Raw genomic sequence first — 10,858 nt, 5'->3', positions numbered from 1 at the left:
GGGAAAACTGTTGAACATTTCTTAAAATGTCATATACCGATTGTTTTCGTAGGCCATGCGTTACCACACTATGCCAGTAGTGGTCTCTTCTTTTTAAATAGGCAGGTTTCTGGAACATTCTGGAGTGACCCTGAGCCTGCTGAGACCACAGCTCAAAAAGTCCACTTTTCTGTCTAAAAGTGCAATTATGGAGATAACAAGACACACAAGTAGTAAGTCTTTATTACATCAGGATATACAAATCTGCAAGCAGGCCCACACAGACCCACTATAAAGATCTACTGACATAAAGAAATTTAATCCTGAATTTAAATACACCCAGGCTGTTTTCATGTAACAGTATATATATATATATATAGTTTTTGCAGTTTAAAACTATGAAATACTTCTAACTCTTTTTTGACACAACATAAGGGGCTGACATGTTAGCATGATAGGGCAACTTTTATAATGATAGTAAATATAATAGTATTTGTATTATGACGGATTTAAAGTGCTTATAAATCATAATATAATGAGCAATCCGTACAACATTTAACAGCAATATAATGTCACTTTATAATATATATGTCACAGTGTAAATTGTCATCAGTCAAAAACTACAAGCATAACACGGCAGATAAATGAAGGTAGCACATTTAGTACAAAAACTGAGATTTTGGCAATGATCTTTCATTAGGAATGAAGGTTAGGAGCCATGCAGAGACCATGCTACAGAGCGCTGCTTAGAAGCTTTAAGGAGAGTTTAGTAGACATGGAAGACTTCAGGCTGAATCACTTCCAGGGATGTTACAGTAAGTGCATTTCTAAAAAATTGTCATTTCACATTGTAAAAATAATACACTTGATTGTTAGTCAGTGATCTTTTGATGTGGTAGAAAGTCTTCTAATTCAAATTCCTTCCTGAGGTTAAGGAGCACGCAGATGGAAGACTAAAGAAGCTATGAGAAGGAAAGAAAAACCAGGTCATTTATCTGAACAAGCAACTCTACATATTCATTAAGGTCATTAGACAAACCTAAACAACATGAAATATTAAAGTTTAGTGCAAATGATAATTAAGTTTAATGAGCATTTTGTTATTTGTCCTGTTTGCTGCCACTGACGGATGGCATAATCAAAACTGAAACTTGAATTAAATGGATAATACTTTTACAGAAACACAGTCAACCAATCAAAATCAGAAAACCATGTTTTGGTACATCATAACGACAATGAGGGCAATATGAAATGCTGTGGATCATACAAATGACTGATGAGATGGGAAATCCCAGAGAACGGAGAGAGTTCAAGGGGAATGGGTTCAGCTGACCAACAGATGAACTCATGCTCTGTTTGGTTTTCCATTGACATTATTTATTTGAATATAAATTATGGCAACATATTTGCTCATTTCCAGACTCATTATAAATTAAATCTATTATTTATAACTTTGCATAGAATGGTGTTAGACAATTAAATCATTTTACCTCAATCTGCCAATAATTAAAAAACAATTATCAATATTTGTATGTACATTATTAGAAAGTCTGTCTGTAAAACTCTGCTGGAGACCATTCAGCTTGTGAGTAATTGCATGTATAAAAACACACACAAATGCTTACTTCATATTAATACAACAACATAACTAACATCCATCAGTTCAATTCAGTCAGTAACTAAAAGTCTCCCGTTCTACGACAGGACATGAACACACATTCATGGCAAGAACATAAAACAACACACGCTACACGTTATGAAAACAGTCCGTGGATTGTGTTTCTAGCAGAGTCAGCATTGGGGACAAATTAAACACACTGAGCAAAGCTACCTTTTTGATCCATAAGTACACAGTGGCTCGTAGCCTTCACATTGTTCAGGCTGACATACGTGTACAGTCACTGTGACACCGTCCACACATACAGTGAGTCAGTAAGTAATGTCAGATAAGACATGAGTCTCTTTTCCCATGCTGATGGCAGACACATTCCTGGTTTCCCTGGATGTTTGATCCAAAACTCAACTGAAAGGGGAAAAGAAATAAGACAGAATATGGAAAAAAGAAAAAAAATGAAGGATTTGAGGAATGGTAGAAATCAAAGGAATGAATGAATGAAATGGGAATGCAATGCAGTGTTTGGGGTTGTGACTTATTTTATCATCCACTCCCTTTCCACATGCCTACATTTTAGACTACGGTCAGAGTCAGACTGGCAGCCCAACTCGTTTTTGACATTTTAACATTTAAATGAGATTATTAGTGGAAAACAATTTCTCCAAATGAGATTTTTGGCCACATTCATAGTTCATAGGTGGACCGAAATCAGATATGAAATGAATTCGTAGAGATGTTTCCCAATCTGATCACTCAAATAAAGAGTTTAATCTCTCATTAAGGTCATATCCAACAAGACACATGACACTGACACCACGTCTAGAGCACAGCTAACCAACCATGACTGCTCCACCAAAAATGGTTGCGTATAAAATCAACTATTTCTGTCACTAATGCTGCCTGCTGAGACAGAGAGGAGGACTTCGGCTTACTGTTTTGTTTGCATCCTGGAAAAACACACCACTGCTTTTTTTGAACCACAACAAATAAATGATTCCAGCTTATCACTTGCAATTTGAAAAACAAATCCGGTAGTCTGAACAAAGCCTTTTCGACACCTGAAACCTTGTTATCATACATTCCTCATCTTCCTCTATATGACTAATCTAAAGCACTATCTTATAAATTCTTGTGTGCATATATTTAGTGCATGTGGCTTTTTAAATATGCGATAATCTATTTACTGCTTTTTCTAAAACTGGGTTATACAGCGTAGCCAGAAGGATCATTAGCGACAGATTCTTAGAGGAAGTGCTGAAATCACATCTTGGGCCCTGTGTGGCATTACACTGGCTTAATGTCTTTGGTACTCTTAACATTTTTCACCCACATGGTAGGGCATTAAAGCCAGTTTAAACTGCCTGTAATAGTGACAATCTTTGAAGGAACTAGGCGTCCTTTTTTGTTCACATTTGTTTGTATTTTACTAATCGTTAAGACAGCTTTGTGATTGGGGGATTTTCAAGGATAATCTTGAGCTTCAAGCTGTGTATGTACATTTTGAGCGTATATAATTGATCCTGACATATAATGTTTCCACCTGCAGAAATTATTACGGCTTTGTGTGGGATGTCTGAGTATCGTCTGCGTCGCGCATGGCGTGAGCATCGGCGAGACCAGTCGAATGTAAACAGAAGTGCCCCTGCCTGAGATACAGTCTGGCAGGTCAGCCTGCAGAGACATAAGCATCAGGCTGTGTCATGCAAACTGTGACCCTTCCCACTACGTCTGGGCACACAGTGTCAGTCTGAATCTGTCCCTGTATCAGTTTCTGAGCCAACATGGCTTCTGGGAAAATAACACTATCTCATTAATCACATTGTACGCCTCCCCCCTCTGTCCGATCGACTCTATATAGACTGGCTTAGAGAATACGTGTACAAGGCTTGTGAATATAATATATGTGTGACATTTAACTGATTATTCTTGAATTGCCTGAAGGATTTTTAGTAGCATTACCGCTTGCTCTGACAACCGGGATGTGCGAAAGGAACCACTTGAGCAGCAATACGAATGAAATACATGCAGTACAGTAAAGCAGACTTACTTCTTCTTGTCCTTGTCCTTCTTGAATGGTTGTGAGCAGCCTTGGAGCGCCTGTCCCATCAGCGTCTCAGCTGCAACCTTTCTTCTATTGAAGGCATTCATCTCCTCCTCCAGTTCTCGTCTTTTCTCCTCCAGATTCCTCTTTTCTTCCTGGTGCATCCGCTTGAGCTGCTCAAACCGCTCGTGAAGCTAGAGATGGAGATGATGATGATGACGGGACAGTGCACAATGTGAGATAAACCAAATGTGGTATATTCTGAATAAGAAAAGTTATTTTACAATCATGTCAATCCCCACCTCTTTTTCCTTTTCTTTCAGCTCTGCTTCCGTCTCCTTCACTTTGTTAACGAACATCTGTCTCATTTCTTCCTCTTTGCGCTGCAGATCCACAAGGAACTCCTTCCTCTTGCCTTCGTATGTCTCCTGGAGGCTGAAGATCAGAGTAAAAGCAATGTTAAGATCAGGATTAGCATCCAGGAGCTGGTTGCTCCAGTTTAGTTGGCATAAATGTTTACTAGGTGGGGATTAATGCATCACAAAATTAAAATGGGTTGGATCACACAAACTAGTTCTTATGTAGAGCTACTAAATATTTACAAACAGGAACTGCCAGGCATAACTGGAGCAACAAAGTTAGCATTTTAAAATATGGCCCATTTAGATTGATGAGCAAAAGTGGGGATATGGTCGACATCTGACACTTGATAAAAATGCTGTTTAATAATGATATAAAATTGGAATATTTTAAACAATATACTTCAAATTACAAAACATTATGCCAATAACATTAGACTAGATGACCAAATAAGTTCATTGAGTTGCATAATCAATATTTTCCATTCACTCTAATATACATTATACATAATAATACATACTATTAACTCTGAAACACATGTATTATAATTCTGCATGTGCATATGTAAACTACAAACTAGAAACTAGACTGTGCTAAATTTAAAGCAATTCCATCCAAGCGTTCCTGAGATATGATGAGAATGGTATCCACGACTACCGACGGATACGCTGTTGCTGGCGCGGAGGCATAAAAAATTAAAGTCATCCCTACATTTACAAGAATTGCAATTGGGTTTAATAGATCACTTGGTCCCAATAACTGTTCTATCTTGAGGTTATTTTACAGTTTGTGGTGACTTCCTGTTTACATAGTTGATTGGTTTTGATTGGACAGCACTACAGATGTTTACTAGTGAATCACTAGTTTGAAATTAGCTAGTAGTCACTGAGAATTTAAAAGGGACTTAACAAACAAACAATCAGATTTATAAATAGCTGGTTCAACCTAACCCTGAACTCCATCTGAGGTAAAACAATTAACATATCATGTGTCATTTCATGAACGCAGGAACTGGAGTAGCTCTCATCTAGGGAGATGGGAGTGGCTAGTCTCTAGATGAATTTATGAAGGCATTAAAGGTTCAGATGAGTCAAAAATATAACCAAAAACATCAATTAATGATACTGTTAAATAATTAAACTAGATTGGTAAAAAGGAGAAAATCACAAATCCTATGAGCATAGATGTTAATGTGCTGTTTATCAATAAAGTCGTTCATCAGCATGATTTCTACATCATAAGAGAGCAGGGGTTTTTGTTGGCCGTTCCAGTGAAGTAAGTTGCCCAGATGCATTACATCACTGCTATGCCTAATTTCACCTGAACGACTGGCTGTCCGGGTCTGTGTCCTTGAAGCCCATCTCTTCTAGCTTGCAGCGACGGTAGAGCTCATAGTGTCGGGCGTGCGTTTGCTCTCGGAGGTCCTCCATGTTCACACGCAGTAGCATCTCCCTCAGCTTCACAAAATCACAATGGTTTTCATTCTCCACTGGAAGAAAAGAAGCCTGGTCATTTTGCACAAAACTCAGTGCTTACTGTGCTCATAAAAACAGAGAATCGTGATATCGTGTTTATACCTCAACTGAAAAACTAATAATAGTTCGGCAGCAGGCATCTGATTTAGCACTTGCTACTGTTTTATGATGCTTGTCAAATCAATTCAGCGGACTCACCCTGTACTGATCCCCAGGGGTACAGCCTTGCTTTCACCATCTTATTACCCACTTTAACGTCTTCTAGACTTCCAACCACAGCAAAGGGAAGATGAGTCTGCAACGTATATCGTATTGATATTGTTACAATATGGTTCAAAATGATACTACTGTTGTCAAATCCAGGTTATCAACGCCCAAATAAGTGTTACAATACCAAAAGATGGGTGTGGGCTTAATACAGTGGTGGAGAAAGTGAGAATGCATATTATCTTGTAAAATACATACAGTATTGTATTATGTATTTGTGTCTGTGTGTTTCTCGGACTCACATTCATGGAGGTGTTGATCTCTGCAACAGCTTCATCCTCTGTAGGGAACTGATAAATCTGCACTCCATTACTGACCAGCTCGCTCATAATCTTGATCTTTAATTTGTCCAGTTCGCTCTTGGATACCGTGTCTGCCTTCGCGATAACAGGGATGATGTTCACCTGCATGGAAACACATAGTATGAGTGACAGACCGAGGAACAAGTAACGCTGGCTGCTGAAATACACAGTTTTCACACGATTCTGCGTTCACCTTGCTGTCCAGTTTCTTCATTGTGACGAGATCAAGGGACTTCAAGGAGTGTCCGGTGGGAGCGATGAAATACAGGCAGATGTGGATTCTTGTGTCGTGGCAGTTAAACAAGGAGCGTTTTATTTTTAGCTCTTCCTCGAGGAATCTTTCAAACTGGGCGTCAATATACTCAAGAATGGGTTTAAAGCTGCACAGAAAGACATCAAACACGAGCGTTATTATTTTATCCTTACATGTATGAATAATAAACCTTACATCGCTTGTTTGAAAGAAATCTTAGTATCCTAGTTACAAACACTGCAACTACAGTCTCGCAGCCAAGAATGCCCGCTTTCTTCACTCCCTGCTGTTGGAGCACTCAAATGTCTATTGAGATTGCATTCGTTCTACCAGTCATTCCCATATTTCTTCCCCTCCCAATTCACATGCCAGAAACAGGCCAAATCCCTTTCTCAAGTCCATACTGTGTGTGTTGGCTGTAGTACCAGAGCAAGAGGGGGAAATGAGTTATAGCTGGTGCTGAACTAACCAAGATAAATGTCGATGATTTTTTTTAAAGATCAGCGTCAAAACAGCACTGAACATTTCTGTAACATTTTAATAACATTGTATATTTTTCTTCCTTTCTTCAGGACAGTTTTGTTCATGTTTCACTCTGGATAGCAATCAGTCAAACTAAAAGTCAAATGAACGTCTCCAAGAACCTGTACCTTTCTTCTTTGTTGATCTGGTCTCCGAACCCGACAGTGTGCACAATGGTCAGCTTGAGGTTGACATTGCTCTCCTGCAGATCGTAGGTTTGTGGACGCATCTGGACCTCAGTCTGATAGTGGCTGGCTTCCTCATTTTCAAATGTTGTATTGAAAAGAGTGTTCATTAATGTTGACTTGCCTATCCCTGTCTCACCTTTTAAAAAAAAAAGCAGAGAAAATGACACAGAGATGAGGGAAAGATGCGGTGAAGCATTAATGCTCCAAAATCCAAATGTCACATTCATAGCACTAACTTTAGATTAGGAACTCCTCCTGGGTTCAGACGTACCTACGCAGAGGATGTTGAAGCAGAATCCCTGTGCGACTGATTTACTGACCAACTGATCTGGGAGGCTGTCAAACCCCACATGACCTCCGAGCTCCAGGTTTCGCTTTTCTTCGTGCTGAGGTGTTTGAAAAACAGGCAGGACAAAGAATATATCAGACGAAAATGACTTGCAATTTAGCAACATTTCATCAGATTCACTTTCTATCATTAAATATTCAAGGAAACAACAACAAAAACCTATAAAATGGCGAGGTTAATAAACGTCCTTCTGTCAGATCCCATCCCCACACTCTGCTCTCAAGCTTAAAAGCATTCTTTGCAAATGAGGTCATCTCTCTCTCTTCCACTTAACACACTGAATAGTCCGACCTACAAAAAGGTTCTGACTCAGTATCACAAAACAAACTCCTCCTTTATAGACACACAGATCTGGAAAGAAAACAAAAAACTATGAGAATCATTTGAGTTGTGCAGCACAGATGTCATACTTTACATTGTGTGTCTTGTGTCTGTATATGAAGCTTTAGTATGAGTGCTTAGTATAAGTAGGCTTTTCTTTATGGTTGAAAATAGGACTGGGCAATGTGGAGAAAATCAAATATCACTATATTGTTGAACAAATACCTCAATATCGATGCTGCAATGATATTGTAGGGTGGACTAATGGTGCTTTCACAAACTATTTACACAATGAGATTTTTGATAAATAATCATCAGTAATGTAAATATAATGACTAAGCAGGTAAAGTCAAATAATAGAACAGCTAGAACAATCTGGTAAGTTCAGAAAACTACACCAATTTACTGTAATGCAGCCTTTAAAACCAGGAAAAGACAACACATATGCCATATTACGATATCCAAAATCTAAGATGATATCTAGTCTCCTTTCACAATATTGATATAAAATCAATATATTTCCCAGCCCTTGTTGAACCTAACAAATATTTTCATCATCAATTAGTCTGTTGATTATTTTTTTTAGATTAATAGATTAATCATTTACTCTATTAAATGTCAGAAAATTATCAAAAACCTTGCATGTTTTGCTCAACCAACTGTACAAAACCAAAATGTTTAATTTGGTTTGTGATTAAATCAGAAAAAAACATAAACTTTGAGAAACCGGGACCACAAAATGTTGGCTTAATAATTGAGTTAACCAGTTAATTGGTTATGAAGATAGTTTTCTATCGACCAAGACATGATTCAAGCTAATACAAATATGATTAAATTCACTGCACATATTTCCCAACCAATGTTGTTGGGGCTGGGCTATATGACGATATGTATCGTCAAAACGATATAAAAATGTCTATCGTATATATTTTTCTTTATCGTTTCTATTGTGATATAGGCTAAGGCCTATATTTATTTATTTTTTCTCTCCATAATTTCACTTAAAACTGTTAATTTTGTACTCAAGTTGTAGCTCAAGTTCTTAAAATGAGAAAATCCTCCATATTTTTCATTTGTTAAGTATTTAATTCACACAGGAGTATACAAAAATATACTTTACCATGTGGTTATTTCATATAGACTTTTTATTTATTGAATTACCATAAAACATGCTTTATGGTGAAATATATGATCATTAGAGATATGAAATTACCTATATCATGATAGCAGATTTTGGTCATATCGCCCAGCCCTACATGTAGTCTATACTGTCCTCCATGTTCATTAATATAACTCTGAAAATACATGAAGGCATTTGAATCTGTACATATTAAATAATACATACTATATATAATGTACTTTGCCCTGGTTGTATAAGCTGAGATGCAGTTCATCCGTCCTATAACAGATAAACCCTGGGATATTGGCATCTTGCAAAAGGCTCAACATGAGGATCAGGATGGGTTCAATACAACAATCATCCGTTTCTGTCCCTCTCTCTTCACAGACACACACACAAAGAGCTCTTTATCTAGATGTTGTTTCACAGGGTGGGAGGATATCCAAGCTGCTGGTACCCACAACTCCCCTCCACAGTTACACAAACACACACACACACACACACTACACTGTCAACACTTGCTGTTAATTTACAGCAGGATTTCAACAGTATTAACCTGTTATTGCTAAAAACAGTGCTTTACTGTTAATACAAAAGAAGACCTGTTAAATTACGCTCATAGGCCGTTTTTTAATTGAACTATAATGCATTCTTAAAAAACAGCACTTTACTGCCGATCAGCTGTCTAAAGTATCATCAGTAACAGTTCCATGCAGTATTTTTTTAACCTGATCTGCACATGTGAGGCTTGTACATTGTACATGATTGTAAAATCAGTGAATTAGCTTTATTGTTCTTCACTCACATGTTGTTATGGTTTGCATTCTGTGCTTGTAGCCAGCTAGAGACAGACATTTTGGGAAAAAGTGTCAGCAAGTCTATTATAGCCTTTTTCCTAACAAGTGCCTTGAATTGTATTTAATGTGACTATTCCTATGTCTGTAACCTGCTAAGTCTATTCATCTAGGCAAAAAATAATGTTTATTAAAATGTATGTAAAAAATAAATAGTGCATTAAAACAAATCAGTAAGATAATGTAAAAGAAAGGTGAAAAACAGCTATATAATGTATCTTTAAACTGTAAATTAACTGTAAAATACTGTGAAATTAATAAAGTTCAAACTGTATTTTTCATTAACAGTACAAAGCTGTAAATTTCATCGACAGTATAATAATGTTAATTCTACAGTAACATAAAGGCAACCCTGCTGCCAGTTCTTTACTGTTATTTTACTGGGAAATTCTTAACAGTGTACCTTAACTTTACAGTCTTCTATCATTTGCAATACAACCAACTAAACACCAGGCTACCGCAAGCTATGATGTCTTTTTTAATGAACACATACATTGCCACGAATTACATGTTGAGCTATAATGCATATTTAAATTTTTGCTGAGCAATCTCCTGAGAAGCTCTAGCTGCCACTTGAGGAGGCTGCTACTTATGTTTATCCTCTTAACTTACTGCCTGCTGTCCTGTGATTCATTCAACTGCTGTCAATTCAGCACCCATGTTATTGTCCACCTGTCACAGTGTTGACATGGTAAAAACAGCCAAGTGGTGACGCTTCGTGCAGGTTTCATGCTGCACAGTTGGATGCAGCACCACAGATTGCACACGATGCATCATCTCTATTGAATCAACCGGAGCTGAAACTCCTTTATGTCTTTTTATCCCGACACACAACGAGCTTTCTCTGCTGCATTCCCACCATCACATTGCTCTCATGCACATAAATACACCTGCTATATGCTATAGTTTTAATTCCCATTTCTACAGAGACGACGCCACATCCTGAGTCACCGCCTGCAGACACCAGATCATCATCATATACTTACTGCGAACATATCCACATCATTGGCCGCCATCGTCATCCTCAGTGTGCAGGAATTATGTGTCTTCATCCAGAGCTGCTCTCTCCACATTAAAACACACTCACACTGCTTTCAATATGGAGCCACTTGGAGGCAACACCCCCTCGGTGCTGGAGGGCGACACTACATCATCTCTCTGTAAAGCCAATAAAGCTTTATTCTAACTCTGAGGGGGTTTAGTGCAAGATCT

The 10,858-nt window shown here is 37.8% G+C and overlaps 1 protein-coding gene across 5 annotated transcripts; it reads right to left on the bottom strand.

The window, feature by feature from the left end:
* Window positions 1-204: 204 nt before the first annotated feature.
* Window positions 205-10,788, bottom strand: LOC141775248 (septin-8-A-like). 5 transcript variants are annotated; one of them, XM_074648417.1, is made up of 10 exons: window positions 10,633-10,788; window positions 7,239-7,388; window positions 6,943-7,138; window positions 6,233-6,419; window positions 5,980-6,141; window positions 5,669-5,765; window positions 5,316-5,484; window positions 3,938-4,070; window positions 3,642-3,829; window positions 205-941 (listed from the first exon to the last, which is right to left on the bottom strand). In XM_074648417.1, exons 3-10 carry the CDS (start codon window positions 7,107-7,109, stop codon window positions 887-889), a joined length of 1,158 nt encoding a protein of 385 aa, XP_074504518.1. In that variant the 5' UTR covers window positions 7,110-7,138; window positions 7,239-7,388; window positions 10,633-10,788; the 3' UTR covers window positions 205-886. The 5 variants fall into 5 exon arrangements, with proteins under 5 accessions (XP_074504518.1, XP_074504513.1, XP_074504516.1 ...); XM_074648412.1 differs by having other exon boundaries at window positions 7,274-7,388; XM_074648415.1 differs by lacking the exon at window positions 10,633-10,788 and adding an exon at window positions 10,259-10,482 and having other exon boundaries at window positions 7,274-7,388.
* Between the last annotated feature and the right edge of the window lie 70 nt (window positions 10,789-10,858).

This window comes from Sebastes fasciatus, chromosome 10 (assembly GCF_043250625.1).
Source record: "Sebastes fasciatus isolate fSebFas1 chromosome 10, fSebFas1.pri, whole genome shotgun sequence".
Lineage (NCBI taxonomy): Eukaryota > Metazoa > Chordata > Actinopteri > Perciformes > Sebastidae > Sebastes > Sebastes fasciatus.
The sequence above is the reverse complement of the archived record's forward strand: the minus strand, read 5'-3'. Positions and strand labels throughout refer to the sequence as shown.

Excerpts from the sequence above, each read along its gene's own strand:
- LOC141775248 (XM_074648412.1), bottom strand. The coding sequence starts at position 10,719 with ATGTGGAGAGAGCAGCTCTGGATGAAGACACATAATTCCTGCACACTG. Across the intron at positions 4,071-5,315 it reads CCGGACAGCCAGTCGTTCAG|CCTCCAGGAGACATACGAAG; the intron begins GTGAAATTAGGC and ends TCTGATCTTCAG. Across the intron at positions 3,830-3,937 it reads TGAAAGAAAAGGAAAAAGAG|CTTCACGAGCGGTTTGAGCA; the intron begins GTGGGGATTGAC and ends CTCCATCTCTAG.